Source organism: Rhinoderma darwinii, chromosome 3 (assembly GCF_050947455.1).
Source record: "Rhinoderma darwinii isolate aRhiDar2 chromosome 3, aRhiDar2.hap1, whole genome shotgun sequence".
In the NCBI taxonomy this organism is placed as follows: Eukaryota; Metazoa; Chordata; class Amphibia; order Anura; family Rhinodermatidae; genus Rhinoderma; species Rhinoderma darwinii.
This window is the reverse complement of record NC_134689.1, coordinates 153,570,904-153,587,901: the sequence shown is the minus strand read 5'-3', so window position 1 is coordinate 153,587,901 and position 16,998 is coordinate 153,570,904. Positions and strand designations below refer to the sequence as shown.

General features: G+C 41.5%; 1 protein-coding gene across 7 annotated transcripts in view; it reads left to right on the top strand.

The window, feature by feature from the left end:
• The window catches only part of GRIP1 (glutamate receptor interacting protein 1), a 472,389-nt gene that overhangs the window by 424,466 nt on the left and 30,925 nt on the right, over nucleotides 1–16,998 (top strand). For all 7 annotated transcript variants that reach the window (XM_075856910.1, XM_075856912.1, XM_075856913.1 and 4 more), the window contains 7 exons: nucleotides 5,922–6,108; nucleotides 7,774–7,919; nucleotides 9,059–9,139; nucleotides 10,900–10,969; nucleotides 12,656–12,801; nucleotides 13,666–13,810; nucleotides 15,124–15,263. In XM_075856910.1, coding sequence (XP_075713025.1) covers nucleotides 5,922–6,108; nucleotides 7,774–7,919; nucleotides 9,059–9,139; nucleotides 10,900–10,969; nucleotides 12,656–12,801; nucleotides 13,666–13,810; nucleotides 15,124–15,263 — 915 coding nt within the window. The remainder of the gene's footprint in view (nucleotides 1–5,921; nucleotides 6,109–7,773; nucleotides 7,920–9,058; nucleotides 9,140–10,899; nucleotides 10,970–12,655; nucleotides 12,802–13,665; nucleotides 13,811–15,123; nucleotides 15,264–16,998) is intronic.

The window sequence follows — 16,998 nt, the reverse complement described above, 5'->3', positions numbered from 1 at the left end:
CGCTTATAACATACACTGCAATACGTATTGCAGTGTATGGTACTTTTAACTGGCTCCTATTGAGCCCTGGTAGAGTTTAATAGGAGGAATAAATATGGTAGACCCGGCGGGCCTTCATTAGGCCCCCGGGCTGCCATGACAACCATCAGCACCCCGTCATCGCATCATGGGATGGGGGGCAAGGTGCTAATGGTAGGGACCAACCCCCCCTTTCTAATGGCTTAGATGCCGCAGATGCTATTGACTGCGGCATCTAATTAATTAACGCTCATTATTGGAGTTAATGCCGAACCTACGCATTACGAACGCATTATAGGTCAATTAGGGGTCAGAGGGGGAAGGATCATAATAGATTATGTCAGATCCATCATGGGTCCTGTGAAAATGAAAGCCTTGATGCCAGTGTGATCAGAGCTTTACTGTGATCATGATCAATGACTAATCAATTCACAAAAGGACTTGTTAAATAAACTGAGGATTTCCCTTTACAGCATGAAGCAATGTTCTCAATTAGTCGCTGTTACCTGGTTAATTGACTTTTCTAAACCGTATTTGCCAGTTTGGACAGCAACCGTTTTTTTCTTCTGAAATGTTTTCTGAAAAACGTTAAATAATAGACGCTCGCTCTTTGATAAAGAAAAAAAAAAATAATAGACGCTCGCTCTGACTGATTGGATTTATTCCTGCGGACCGGTGAATTATTATTTTGAGCTGCTCCAGTCAAATTATCTGTAGGACGTATAGAAACCTAAATGTGGACATCATATCGCAGCTTATGACACACTCAAGTTTCTACATGTATTTATTTCTCTAAATGCCAGCTGATCATATCTTCTATTACTTTTTTTATTTAATTACGGTATTTTTTAATTCTTTCACTTAATTAGAACTTTTTATGTTTTGTCTCTACTAGATGTCAAAAGGGTTGCATGCAAAACTCCTGACTTGAGCAATTCTCTATCTTAATATGATCCTACTACTATAAAACACAAAGCCTCATTATTAAAGCAATATATACAAGCATACAATGTATGTGTATGTAGAAGGGTATTCCATCATTCAGCCCAATGTTGTATTTTCTTTTATCAGTCCCAAATCTTCCACAAATGTACCTCAGGATACACTATTAACCTCTTAATATCCGACACAAGTGGGTGCATATCCTGCATCGAGACGAATATATCAGTCGCTCATATCTCATGGGTCCTGACACTGTACCAACAAGATCAGCAGCAGGAGCACGGCTGTTATACACAGCCAGGCTCCTGCCACAACAGCCAGATTTGGAGAGTAGTCCAAGTAGTAGGGAGTTTAACCCCTCAGATGTCGCTGTCAATAGCAACCGCGGCATCTAAGGTGTTTGACATCGGGTGCTCCCTTTGTCACCCAATCGGCACACCCGTGACGCGACCTTGGGGCCAGGGGAGTAACTAGGAAAGACTGGGCCCCATAGAAAACTCTTTACTTGGCTCCCCCAGGTGCCAAAAGCAGCATCCCTTATAGATAGTGCCCCCCTGTAGACAGTGCTATACAGCCCGCCTATAGACAGTGTCACACCCCACTTGTAGATAGCGCCCCCACCCCCCCTTGTAGATAGTGCCATACAGCTCGCCCTGTAGATATCACAATAAAGCCCCCCTGTATATAGCGCTATACAGCTCCCATTGTATATAGTGCGACACAGCCCCCTCCCTTGTATATAGAGCCACACATCCCCCCCCGTAGTAGATATTGCCGCACAGCCCCCCCCCCTTAGTAGATAGTGCCACACACAGACCCCTGTAGGTTGCGCCACACACAGCTCCCTGTAGATAGAGCCACAGCCCTCCTCCTTGTAAATAGTGCCATACAGCCCCCCTAGTAGATAGCCATACAGCCCCCCTTGTATATAGTGTCACACAGCTTCCCCTTGTGTATAGTGCCACACAGCTCCACCTTGTGTAGAGTGCCACACAGCCCCCCCTTGTGTATAGTGCCACAAGGCAATTGCGCATCCGAGAAAGTTGTATCAGCCAGGGGGATGTCAATCAAACATGGAAAGGTGGGTTTGGAGGCAGGACTATGTGACTCTTCAGGATACACTGCCCCATGACCCTTTAATGAGTAATTCGCATATAGTGTGCGCCGTTTTAAAAGTGGATTTCAACGATTTTGCAGCATCTGAAAAAAACATACATTTGGAAATATTGTCTGGTCATGTATTACTGCATGGTGGCGGTTCAAGGGGTTAAAACTACCAGACAGGTTCCCATGAAATATACAATGAATTGAGAACAATTCTATCTGCCCTGCAATTTTGTTATTATAAATATATCCTATATAATTACAGCTTCAGAACCAAGCTCATACATATATATAGTACCACAACCAAGCTCAGTACATAAATACAGCACTAGAACCAAGCTCTGACATATATACAGCACCAGAACAAAGCTCAGTACATATATACAGCACCAGAACAAACTCAGTACATAAATACAGCACTAGAACCAATCTCATACATATATACAGCACCAGAATGAATCTCAGTACATAAATACAGCACTAGAACCAAGCTCAGTACATATATACAATACCAGAAAAAAGATCAGAACATAAATACAGCCCCAGAACCAAGCTCAGTACATAAATACAGCACCAGAACAAAGCTCAGTACATATATACATCCCCAGAACCAAGCTTAGTACATATATACAGCACCAGAACAAAGCTCAGTACATATATACAGCACCAGAACAAAGCTCAGTACATATATACAACACCAGAACAAATACAGCTCAATTTAGTGCAACCCCTTCCATATAGGGTTGTACGGCGTAAAACTACAGCTCACAGCATGGCCTGAAACAATAGTAAGGATATGCTGGGAGATGCTGTCTCACAAAAATTTCAGTTCGTTGCAGTTCATACAGTGACTACAGTACTGATTAGAGGCAGAATAAACATTTACATTAAGTTACTCTCCGGTGACGTCTCAGATTCTAGTTCTTTTCTTCTCCCTCCGTTACAGACCTCTATGATGGATTTCTCCCGGCCACGACCCATTTCTGCAATTTTCTGCTCACTTCAGCTTCTCACTTTTAAAAAATTTCTGCACCTATAAATGAAGTTACAATTCTCAACACCTCTAAATATAATAAAGCGCCATACACTGCATCACTAACTATAATAGCACCATACACTGTGTCCCTGATTATAATAGTACCATACACTGTCACACACACACACACACACACACACACACACACACACACACACACCATGCCCCCTGTAGATAGTGCCCTGATAGCCCCCTGTAGATAGTGACCCCCATAGAGCCTCTGTAGATAGTGCCCTACATAGAAGCCCCTGTCGATAGTGTCCCACATACAGCCCTCTGTAGATAGTGCTCACATATGGACTCCGGAGCTGCAAGGCCATAGTGCTAACCACTGAGCCACCATGCTGCCCTACATATAGCTTCCCCTATAGATAGTGCTCCACATATAGCCCACCCCTGTAGACTGTGCCATACATATAGCCCCCTGTAGATCGTGCCCCACAGGTAACCCACCCCTGTATATAGTGTCACACATATTGCCGACCCCTGTAGATAGTGCCCTACAAATAGCTCCCCCTATAGATAATGCTCCATATATAGCCCACCTCTGTAGATAGTACCTCACATATAGCGCCCCCCTGTATATAGTGTCCCACATATAGCCCACCCCTGTAGACAGTGCCCTACATATAGCCCCTGTGTAGCCATTGCCCCACAGGTAACCCACCCCTGTATAGCCCACCCCTATACGTAGTGCCCTACAAATAGCTCCCCTATAGATAGTGTCCCACATATAGCTCCCCCTGTATATAGTGCCCCACATATAGACCCCCCTGTAGATAGTGCCCCACATCCCCACATATAGACCCCCCTGTATAAAGTGGCCCACATCCCCACATATAGATGCCCCCCTGTAAATAACGCCACTCACAGTTTTAGTAGAAAAAATAAATAAATGACATACTCACCCTGATCCCATTCCCCCGCTGTCCGGTGGCAATGCAGATCTGCTCTCTTCTCTTCAAGCGGCGCGTCGTTCAAAGGCGCTGATTGGCAGGGCAGAATGACTTGCCCCGTCAATCAGCGCCTTTCAAGCACGGAAGCGGCGCGATAACGTCATTGCGCCGCTAGTGTCGATGAAAAGCGCTGAATGGTCGGGCACAGAATGGTAGTGCCCGGCTATTCAGCGCTAATGCATGTATTTGTACCTGCGTGCTATAGACGCAGGTACAATTACTGCAAGAGGGGGGGGGGCTGTCGCTAGCACCGGGGCCTCCTCCGGTGCTAGCGACACACCCGGGCATGAGGGCCTGTGTCGCCCGTCCCATACACGTTAGAGGCTCGGCGGCGCGGGCCCCGTAGTAGCGTCGCTACCACTGTAGCAGCCATAACGGCTCCTAGCGGTGCCACCGGGCATATGGGGGGACGTGTCGGCAGGCGTCACGGGCCCATTCAAGCCGCGGGCCCCGTAGCAGCCGCTACAGCTACTACAGCGGTAGTTACGCCACTGCTTGAGATGCCAATGGGTTTCCATAGCTGCCATGGTCCTCATAAAGGCCCCCAGGTCTGTCGTCATAACTAGAGGCATGGCCTAATAGATTACATGTCAGTTTTACACTGACAGGCAATAATGCTTTGGTATACTAAGTACACCAAAGTATTATATATGTGATAAGAAGATCGCATTGTCCCTAGTGAGACTGAATAAAAAAATGTAAAACTGATAAATAAAGTTTATGGATTTTTTTTTTTACAGTTAAAATAAAAGTACTTTTCCATAAAAAGTGGTTTCATTTGGTAAATATGTAAAAAAAGATATAAAATACACATACATGGTATCACCTTGACGATAGCAACACAAACAATGGAGTTAACACATTGATTAAACCACAGGTCAACAGAATACAGTATAAAAAAAAACGGCAAAACTGCTTTTTTTTTTTTCATTCGCCCCCAAAAAATAAAATAAAAGCCAATTAATAAGTCCCATGTACTGCAAAATAGCAGTGATGAAAACTACACCTTGTCCCGCAAAAAAAAAAACCCAGATATGGCTACATCGACAGAAAAATAAAAAAGTAGTCTTGAAATGCGGTGATGCAAAAAACAAATATTTTGTTTTAAAGGTTTAAAAAATTTGTAAAACATAAAAAACTATACATATTTAGTATCGTCGCAATTGTACCGACCTATAGAATGAAAGTAACATTTTATTTACGCCGCATAGTGAACTGGTAAATTTAAAACTCAAAAAACAATTCTGGAAAAGCTGGGGTTTTTTTTCAATTCCTTCTGAAAAAAAGTTAATAAAAGTTAATCAATATACTATGGTCACCAAAAAAATGGTGCAATTGAAAAATAAAACTTGCGCAGCAAAAAATAAGCCCTCATACGGCTATGTCGATAGACAAATAAAAAAGTTATGACTCCTAGAAATGCAACGGTGAAAAAAAATGAAAAATAGGGCTTGGTCATTAATGGCCAAAAAGGCCTGGTCTTTAAGTGGTTAAAATCTTATGTTAATTTTTTTAGTGGAATTGTTTTTGTAATGTGGTAGACTGCATTGCTAGCACTCATGGGCTGTCATGAGGGTGTTAATACATCAGCATAGTCCTGCCTTTCCATGCTTCTTAGACCAATCAGACACATATGGCACAGAGGTGGGACTAGGGGGGTAACATACACAAGACTGGCAGACATGTAGAGATCACGGATAGATGGCAATGGAAGTTCCTGGTCTAGGAAGATCTGCTCCAGAGCACAGATTGCAGTTATAGAAAGTGAAATACTGTGCAGACTATGGGTTGTTATTCTAGACATTGGATATGTGTACATTTCGATGCTCTGATGACTTTTTTCTTCTTCTAATGTTTGCCATTAGTGTCCTTGGCATCTAGCACAGTTGGTTTGGCTGGACAGGTTGTCCACACAGAAAGTACAGAGGTGGTGCTGACTGCTGACCCCATAGTAGGATTTGGAATACAACTTCAGGGCAGTGTGTTTGCAACGGAGACCTTGTCTTCCCCACCCTTAATTTCCTACATTGATGTTGACAGTCCAGCTGAAAGGTAAGCTAACACGTGTAAGTATTGAACGCCAGTCAAAGTAAGGGGGCTGTTGGCATGATTTTCGACAAATTTGTTAACTGGTGCACACTTCTGAAACATTTTTGAGAATTTTGACCTCTCAGACAGGCAAAAACCCTTTATATGCCTACTATGAACAGATGTAGATTTGCACTGAAAATTTTTGCCAATTTCCCTTACTCCAGTCAATAAATGTGCCGTAGACCACGTCTCTATGGAGACCACAGCCACTTTCTTGTCACTTTTCAAGTTTGATGAGTGGGAAGAAAAGTCACTAAAACAAATTTGCTAATTTTGTGCAAGTTCCAATGTGACTTTTAAACGTCACACATTACACCAAAATATGGCATAAACACATTGATAAATGTGGACCATTGTCCTTTAAACAAGCCTAAGTGATATTGCCTTGGTATTGTGAACTGCAGTCCTCATTATTTTTCAGAACTGGACAGTGCATTCGGCTGTTTTCACACAAAGTGATAAATTTGCTGTTTTTTTTGTTGTTTTTTTTGCAGCGATTGCTACTACTACCATGTGTGAACATAGCCATCAGAGAAAAATTGGAAAAAATAAATATGGATGATTATAGACTATAGACAAAAAGACCATGTTGTTTTCTCTTAGCCGGTTTTGATACGTGAGGCCTATGGGATTCATCATTTGATGTGAATGGTGTGTCATATGCCTTGTGGTAACAGTATGCAAACCAACATCTTCATGGTAATAAATACCTGAATGCCACCTGTGTATGGAGAACATGAAGTTAATTTCTGCTCCGCCAAAAAAGTGTGAAAACCGCATGTCTCCTGGGTGTCGCAGTGTTCTTCTTCAAAGCAAGCGGAGCCCTACTCTTTACAGTGTAGGTGTATGCACTGAGGAGATGTGGCAGAAGTATTAATATTAATTCTATGAGTGAAGTTACCCGCAGTGTGAGATTTCCATTTTAGAATGCTTTTATTGGAGACATCCAGGCTATTTTCCCGTTCACTGGAGGCTTTGCTTTCCCCAAATGATTATGTGAATGGGTACAGCGCAGCGTCCTTTCTCTCTGCGGTTTGAGTAAAATTCTCTCTTTTTTTGGACAGTAAATTTATCAAAGCTTTTTGTTTGTAATACTTTTCTTGGCTCCTAATAAATTATGCAGGATCGTTCACTCTGCGTGCAGCACATAATGAAATTTCTGTCCTGACAATAAAATATCATGTTCTTGATCTGGTAGGAGAAGATTAACAAGTTCCAGAGGCTTTATCATGCAGGCTTCTCCATCGGGGGGCCGCAGGCTATATGAATTACAAAAGAGAACATGCGCTAAGAGGGGCTGCCATATTGAGGACTCTAATATTCTCCGTTCCATTGGGGAACTTTCATCAGTCAGCACTATGTGTGAGCTCTGATCACATCCGTAGAAAGTGTTAGTTCTGAATTATTCATCACCTCTTTAGGACATTTTACAGGCATCTGAAACTCACACGTTCCTTTGTATACAGAATTGGGGCGCTGTGCTTTTTCCTTTTTCTTGCCGGGGGAAAGCCACACAGGAGGTCCCAGTATTTAGATATTACGCTGTACATTTCACTTATTTTGCATTGTGTAGTTTGCGGTTGATATACTTATCATTCCATTAATAAAAACCATATCTCCTTGTAGATGTGGCATTATACAGGTAGGAGATCGAGTGATGGCGATAAATGGGGTTCAGACGGAGGACAGCACCTTTGAAGAGGCCAATCAACTGCTAAGAGATGCAACCATCGCTGGGAAAGTCACGCTGGAAATAGAATTTGATGTTGCAGGTTAGTTCAGAAACCTTGCTTATAGGGGATGTCCAGGATTAGAAAAACATGGCGGCTTTCTTCCAGAAACGGCACCACACCTGTCCACATGTCTTGCAGCTCTGCTTTATTGAAGTGAATGGGGCTGTGGACAGATGTGGTGCTGTTTTTTGGAAAACAAAAAGTCAGCCATGTTTTTCCAAATCCTGTACAACCCCATTTAACTATTAATGTATGTAAAAAGATTTTATGGTCTTTAAAATTTGTGTGCAAATGGTTTATCTGTAGTAAGTTTAGTCCCTAAGGGCCCTTTTACACGTGCCAATGATCTGGTGAACGCTCATTCCTGATCATTGCCCTGTGTAAAGATTAAGTGATGAACGAGCAAACACTCATTTATTGACCGCATCTTTTCAGCCACAAAAATGGTCGCTAGTTGGCAGCACATCTCTCTGTGTAAATGGGGAGATGTGCTGCCGACATGATGCAAACTCATGGGGACGAACGATTGTAGACGGTCATTTCTCCGTTTGAAGTGAGAAAACAAGCACGGAAGAAGTATTGCTCGTTTTAAAGGTGGTAAACACGGGAGATAGCCATGTACTGACTATAACGGAAATGTGTCTGTAAGCCAGTCTCACACGCAGCCACATGACCTGGATCCTGGTGTTTATCTCCTGCTTGTTAAGTGGGAACTGTGTATCGGCCCAGTTCTCCGCCACACCAGTCGTGGAATCTCCTGTAACAGACACGTGCCTTTCATTGGTCACATGCTGCTACAGCCAATCGCTGGCCTCAATGGTCATGTGCTGTTCATAGCAGGATCACTGGTGAGGGCAGTGATTGACTGCAGCGGCACGTGACCAATGAACGGCACGTGACCGTTGCAACAGATCTTGGGACCAGAGCGGCCCCGGATTGAGTTCCGGATAACTCCTTTAAATTAATCCATAAGGTACTGCACGAAAATGCGACATTTGATCTATGCAGGCCCCTTTTACTTGTATACTGTGCCTGATGGAATAAATACCTCATTCTCTGTTAGCTAATTTCCACAACCAGGAGGTTTGGAGTAGAGACTTTTTCCAGCTAAGCTCAGTGTGGTGCCGTGAAATGTGCTCATTGATGGTATATTATATTTTCTTCTTCCTCCGCTCTAGAGTCTGTGATACCCAGCAGTGGGACATTCCATGTTAAACTACCAAAGAAACACAATGTGGAACTTGGCATCACTATTAGCTGTAAGTAAATATATTGACGGTAACATATTACGTTCACATACTAACCTTTCCAATCAATCTCTGTATACTGGATAACTAACCCGTCCAAACCGCGGCAACTAAATCTCATTGCAGGCGACTAAGGTAATGTTATTTTTAATATGATTTGAGGCGTATGAAAAACTAGATCAATAGGGGTATTTACTAAGACCAGATCCAGAAATCAGTAGATGGCAAGCTCTGTGCATCATCCTCTCCACTTCATCATTTATGTAAAGAATTAACAGTAAAATGTTACCTAGGATACATCAGAATGCTGAAAATAAGCAACATGATGTCCAGGAGCCTCACATGTATATTATTTCACCATGCTGCATCTATACCTGCTGTTCATCTCATAACCTCTCTGGGGCACTACAGTCTGCAGATCACTGGTATAGTCCAGTACAACAAAGAGTCAATGCTGCTTTATACCTAGTGGAGAATGTTAACATATGAATATAGATGTTTAACTATTCAACACAGATGCTGAACATCCCTTTGGGGCCTCGGGTAACGTTGCATAGATTACCTAGGAACAAATGGGACATGGGACAGTAATGGCTTTAATGCCATTGATTGCAATGATCAAACTGCTAAATAAAAGACAATGGAAGGTGCATAATAAAAACTCCAGTATGTGTATAATAGGAACTAATGAATTATAAATAGAGATGGGGTCAGCTGCTGGAAATGGATATAGGCTGGAGAGCTTTAAGTTAAGTTACTACGGTCTCCTTTTCATTTAACGGAAAGGAGATAATGTCAAGCTAGGAGTCATCCGGTTATTTCCCAGTGGGTATCGCAGGAAGCTGGCATGGCTAACAAGTCATTAAAGTCACTGTGCCCACACGGAGGGCAATATGTAGCACAACAGCTTGTTGTTACAGACAGAGGCTGTCATTTTGATGAACAGATTTTTAATTTGGCGGACAAACTGCGATGTATTCAGCGTTATTAGAGACTCGCATATGCTAACAGAGGCTCATAGCACAACATTTGCTTGTGTTTGCAGCTTATTTTCTGCATTAATGTCATGTTTCTCAATATAAATAAACACTCGTGTTATGCACAAAGACTTGCAGTATCCCAGCGATATGTATGTGTTTAGGGTACAGGGTGTTACATGAGGGTCTCCAGGGTCCCAGTGATTAATATATAGTCTCATGAGTGTTATTTTCAGTTCCCTTATTAGAATGCGATGAAAGCTATGTTTAGTTTGTGTAGGGAGTGAAATGGGAAAGAAAGCATTACATGTCATCTTACAGACCGGAAATGCTGAAAAACTATGCCCTGATGGCCATATACCATTCACAAGAAATTCCATATTAGTGCTATAGGTATATACAATTATCTAGACCATTTTATACTGGTATAGTGGCCTGCCATCCAAATCAGATTGACAACGGAACTCTTCAGGTGTCTGTACAGCAGGTGCTTTGTGTGACGGCTGGTTTACCCTATAGGGACATCTTATTTATACCCATGTTTATTTCTTTAAGTCATAGAACATAGAGAGCAAAAGAAAACTGGGGGAGTTTCCCATAGCAAGTAATTATATTTCAGATTTTATTCCTATAAGGTACATTGCATAATGGGCAGCTACCCAGGAGGCAGCCTTTCCTAAAATGACCAGGAGAAATCTCCAAAAGGGGACCCTTCTGTGAATGATCAATGCATTGGAAGAAATGTTTGGAATTGTTTCTGAATAAGAATAAACCTTACTCTGTTCTGTCTTGCAGCTCCGTCCAGTAGGAAAACCGGTGATCCTCTGGTTATTTCAGATATAAAGAAAGGCAGTGTTGCCCACCGGTGAGTGTCATGTTACAGAATCCACGTTTAGAGGTGTATGAAGTGTTATTTCAGTACGAGAGCATATAAGGTGCTTCACTTTGCAATATACATTGTGATCCTAATAGCAGGTATTAATGTAGCACGTGTTTATTTACTATGGTGCAGGGATGCTCGGCCTAGAATCTTCTCTACTTGGCAAGTAGTGGATGAGCGTCCAGTAATGCTTCCTGAGATCTGCTCTGAAAAAGCACTTTTTTTTTACACAACTTATCTTTAGTGTAGCTAACAGTGCGTAAAAACAGTGTGTATGATACAGACATCTAGTACTTTATAGGGGTTATCTTATCCTAGACAACCCCTTTCATATGGGAGTCCGCTTCCGAGACACCCTGCAAATAGCTACGCCACAGCCAGCCAGGCATTTCCAATGCAGCAGGTGAAGAGTATATGTATGATAAATGGCTGTCCATGTGATAAATGTGTGTCCCAGGCCTGCCAGAGCGAGAACTGCTGCTTGTTAGCGGCTCTTCTTTGGCTCTATGACGACATTATGCTCTAATGGGACATATGGACATTGGTTATCCTGATGGGACAACACCTTTTATCATCTTTAGTATTCATTTTATTTATCCTGTTTGTCAGCCCAAAATAATGGACAACCAAAATTTTTACTAAGTTGTCCAGACCCTGCTTAGATTGAACGTGAAACTGAATAATAGAGCTATTCTCATTAGAAGAATTAAAGTTTTACAATTTTTACTCTATGTTTAATTTTTATGGACTGACAGGAAATGATCCATTGAATGAAAAAGTTTTACCTAAAAAAAAAAGCTAAAATCTTTTGCAGCATTATGAATAACATTTGAAATGCCAACATAGTAATCATATTTCACTAAAACGTCGCTAAACTGGAGAAGTTACTGCTGAGAGTTGTGTTAATAACAGGTTTAGAGGGATATGAAAAAATGGAGTGAGTGAATAATCCATAATAACAATCTGAATGACTGCTGTAAAGCTGGGAAGGTTTATTTTCCTTCTCTGTAAGGCTGTGTTCACATGTTGCCATCAAATTGTTATGCGTAAATCGCAAGAACAAAAACACAAGTTGACCGTGACGTGTGAACACAGCCTAAGGCCTCATGCACACTTCAGTATTCTGTTCAGTATTTTGCTCCGGTATTTGGAAGCCAAAACCAGGAATGGGTCCAAAATACAGAAGAGGTGCAAATCTTTCCATCATAGGTTTTCTCTGTTTAGACATGAAGGGCTTGTCTGGAATTACAAAAATGGGTCTGCTTTTTTTTTCCCAGAGGCAGTGCTGTTCTTATCAATGGGCTCGGTTTGGTATTACAGCGTAGCCCTATTCAGATGAATGGGGTCCAGCTGCATTTTAGACACAGTCCATGGGCAAAAGTGGAGCTGTTTCTTAAGAAAAAAAAGCAGAGCCATTTTTTGTTCTTATCGGATACAATTTCTTGAATTAATAAATTGCTTTCTGGGTGGTTTGGCTTGTAATCCACTAAATCTGAACATTTGTATATGTGACTTCATACAATCTGTGTATACATGTATGTGTATGTATATATGTGTGTATATGTGTATGTATGTATATATATATATGTATATGTGTGTGTGTGTTAGAAAGATAAATCTTAAGGAAGACAAGATAGGAGTACATTAATAGCTATTACTTCGAAAAAACAGCACGGGCACCCTGGAACTGGGCGATAAACTACTCGCCATAGACAACATCCGGCTGGACAATTGTTCAATGGAAGACGCAGTTCAAATCTTACAGCAGTGTGAAGAGCTTGTAAAGTTGAAGATACGCAAAGACGAAGATAACTCAGGTGAGCGAGCAGGTCAATGCTTCTCTTAGTGGTGGTCTTTATGCTGGCTGAGAATTAGGAAAGATTGATTTTTGACCTGTGGACATTTTACATGAATATGAGCCTTTTGTCATCCAGGGCTGTAAATCCCCACAGAACAGTGTAACTGTGTGGCAGTGTTTTGTCTTGTCTGTAGTACCTACACAATATGTAATAGATGCAGCTTTAGATGTGTGCTGAGAATTTTTTTTTCATTTTGGTGCACAACGGTTCATTTCTTTGATATAGCTCTACCTGGACTATTGTTACTTTGTTATGAATGACTAGAAATAGGGTTACTGACATACAGATACTGGTGAGTTTCGTCATCTGTAGCCTTCTGTACAGTGGCACAGTTTGTGCTATGGCACCTGCTATGGTACATGAAGAGGGGCACCAGGAAGAAGTGGCTGCCTCAGTGTAGGAGGGACAGATCTCACACAGCAGGGGAAGAATGGATAGTGTCATGGAAATGGAGCGCCCAATGAGCTGTCAATTAGAAAATCTAGATCTTTTCAGCATGGCTCCTCAGAAAAATTCTATCACCAATCCAAAAATAAATATTTATGAGTGTAAAACGGAACCGTCTTTTTAAATAGGGTTAAAAGCTTGCTGGGCTTCATGTGGTACATCTTGGAATTGCTTACTGACCAGCGGGGTTCTTTAATGATTGCCAGATCCTCAAGTGGAGAAAATAAGTATCGCCCCAGTAATCCTAAATGCCTCGCTGCAGTGCACAAGGATGGCATATGACTAATAAAGATGCAATGCAGTTAATCTCATTGTCTGTAGTTAATTACAAATTATCTCAGCAGCCAAACTGAGACACAATTTTCACACTTCTAGATGAACAGGAGAGCAGCGGAGCCATCATTTACACAGTAGAGCTGAAGAGGTACGGAGGGCCCTTGGGAATTACAATTTCAGGCACCGAAGAACCTTTTGATCCAATTATCATTTCCAGCCTTACTAAAGGTGGACTAGCGGAAAGGTAATATAACTCCTATCTATCTATCTATCTATCTATCTATCTATCTATCTATCTATCTATCTATCTATCTATCTATCTATCTATCTATCTATCTATCTATCTCTCTCTCTCTCTCTCTCTCTCTCTCTCTCTCTCTCCCTCTCCCTCTCCCTCTCTCTATATATATCTGTCTATCTCATATCTATCTCTCTCTACGGGTCTTCTTACACGGCCCGACGTGGGCTGTGTAAACGAACGCCGATAAATGAGATCAGCGCTCGTTTGTATAGGGATGAGCACTCATTACGCCGATCGCTCGTCCCCATACAATTGGGAATGAGCATTCTGTGAACGCTCGTTTGGCTGACGTAAAAGGGCCTTATATTTTTATCTCGCACTATCTAATATCTATCTATCTTAGGCTACATTCAGACGAGCGTGTCCGATTTGCGCGCGTAAAAAACTCAGCGTTTCTTTCCTACTTTTCTTATCCGTGAGCGTTGTATTGGCGTCAGTGTGCTTTTGCGTGTGGCATGTGTTTTTCATGTCCATGCAAGTATTTCATTTTATTTTTTTAATTATTTCTCTGCTTTTCAATGTATTTGATGTGTGAAACACAGACAGCACCCGGACGAGAATTACGCTCGTCTGAATGAGCCCTAATGCAGGAATTTATCCAAGTTTTCCCAACTAAAAAAGTGACTCTTATGGGCAGAAAAATACAATATATAGCAGATAAACAGATAACTGTTCCCAAAATACAAGAATTTAATGCATTTTCATATATATAAGTGAACCATTCTCCACTCACATGACCTATTAAATTTGTTATTTCCTCTTTTTTTATTCCGGTAAATTATAACATAGAACTAATTCTGTAGCGGTTGGGGATATGATTGAAGGACTGTTTATTTTCCTGTTATTTATAGATCTCCTAAAATTAGGTAGCGCGGGTCTTCCATTTCTTTTATCGTTTATTTTATTACTTGAATGGAGCTCTTTGTTGCAAGGCTCGTAGAGTGCAGATATTAAGAGCTTGTTATGTGCTTATCTGCTGCTAATAATTTAGGATATCCCCAATTATAATATAACAAGAGGTGAGCCAGTGCTGGGCATAATAGAAAATGGTTTATTTAAGATGATGAATTGGAAACTGTGATGATGAGTCGTTCACAGCACCGGTTTTATTACAGTGAAGATTTCTGTTCAAGAACAAAAACCCTTTGCTTAAAAATGTTTTTGCAAATTAGTTTTTTTTTGCTGTTGATGAAAGTAAGAAATTGGCTGAATTTTTTTTCCCACTTAATTAATTTTCTTTTTTTCTCTTTTGATAGAACGGGTGCAATCCACATAGGGGATCGAATTCTAGCCATAAATAGTAACAGTCTGAAAGGAAAACCTTTGAGTGAAGCTATTCATTTACTTCAGATGGCAGGAGAAACTGTCACTTTAAAAATCAAAAAGCAAACAGATGGTAAGCCAGAATTGAATAATATCATTGGGGAATTCATGCAACCACCCAAATTGCAAGTTAAAAAGAGAATATATATGTGTGTGTGTGTGTGTGTGTGTGTATATATATATATATATATATATATATATAATGTTAATATAAAATGTGTGTGTGCATATATATATCTATCTATCTCAATCAGCCATAACATTAAAGCTACTCACACGTGAAGTGAATAACATTGATTATCTCGTTACAATGCCTCCTGTCAAGAGGTTGAATATTAGGCAGCAAGTAAACAATGAGCTCTTGAAGTTGATGTATTGGATGAAGGAAGCATAGGCAAGCGTAAGGATCTGAGAGACTATGACCAGGGCCAAATTGTGATGGCTAGACGAATGGGTCAGGACATCTTATGGGGTGTTCAAGGTATGCAGTGGTTAGTAACAACCAAAAATGGTCCCAGTATGGCAACAGGGTCATGGGTGTCCAAGGCTCATTGTTCCAAGAAGTGGAGACTAGCCTGTCTGGTCCGATCCCACAGAAGAGCTACTGTAGTTCAAATTGCTGAAAAGTTACTGATAACAATGATAGAAAGGTGTCAGAACAAAGTGCATCTCAGCTTGCTGCATTTGGGGCTGCATAGCCGCAGACCGGTTAGAGTGCACATACTGACCCATGACCACCCCCGAAAGTGCCTACAATGGGTACATGAGCATCAGAACTGGTCCATGGAGCATTTGAACAAGTGGCCTGGTCTGAATCACATCATCTTTTACATCATGTGGACGGCTGGATGGGTGTGTGTCACTTACCTAGGGAAGAGAGGGCACCAGAATGCACTATGGGAAGAAGTAAACCCAATGTAGACAGTGTGATGCTCTGGGCAATTTTCTGCTGGGAAGACTTGTGGCCTGGCATCTATGTGGATGTTATTTTGACATGTACCACCTACCTAAACATTCTTGCAGACTAAGTGCACTCCTGCATGCCAATAGCATTCCCTAATGGCAGTGGCCTCTTTCAGCAGGATAATGTGCCCTGCCACACAGAAAAATTGTTCAGGAATGGTTTGAGAAACATGACAAAAAGTTTAAGGTGTTGACTTGGCCTCCAAATTTCCATATCTCAAACTGATCGACCATCTGTGTGATGTGCTGGAAAAATAAGTCGGATCCATGGAGCCCACCTTGCGACATACAGGACTTAAAGAGGCTCTGTCACCAGATTATAAGTGCCCTATCTCCTATATAATCTGATCGGAGCTGTAATGTAGATAACATCAGTGTTTTTTATTTTGAAAACCGATAAATGATAAACGCTAATTAGTTTCTTAATAGACAACTGGGCGTGTTTTTACTTTTTTACCAACTGGGCGTTGTAAAGAGAAGTGTATGACGCTAACCAATCAGCGTCATACACTTCTCTGCATTCATTTTTAGCAGTTCTCGCAACACAGCGTGATCTCGCAAGATCACGCTGCGCTGTCACATACTACCACATTAACTTTACTGATGTGTCTTGAGAGTGAATAGACATCGCTTTCAGCCAGGATACGATGTCTATTCACACTCCCGACACTTAGGTAAAGTTTCTTGGGAACTTACTCACACAGCATAGCGTCATCTCGCGAGATCACGCTGTGCTGTCATTCACAGAAACTTTACTGAAGTGTCGGGAGTGTGAATAGACATCACGTCCTGGCTGGAGGTGATGTCTATTCACTCTCAAGACACTTCGGTAAAGTTAATGTGGG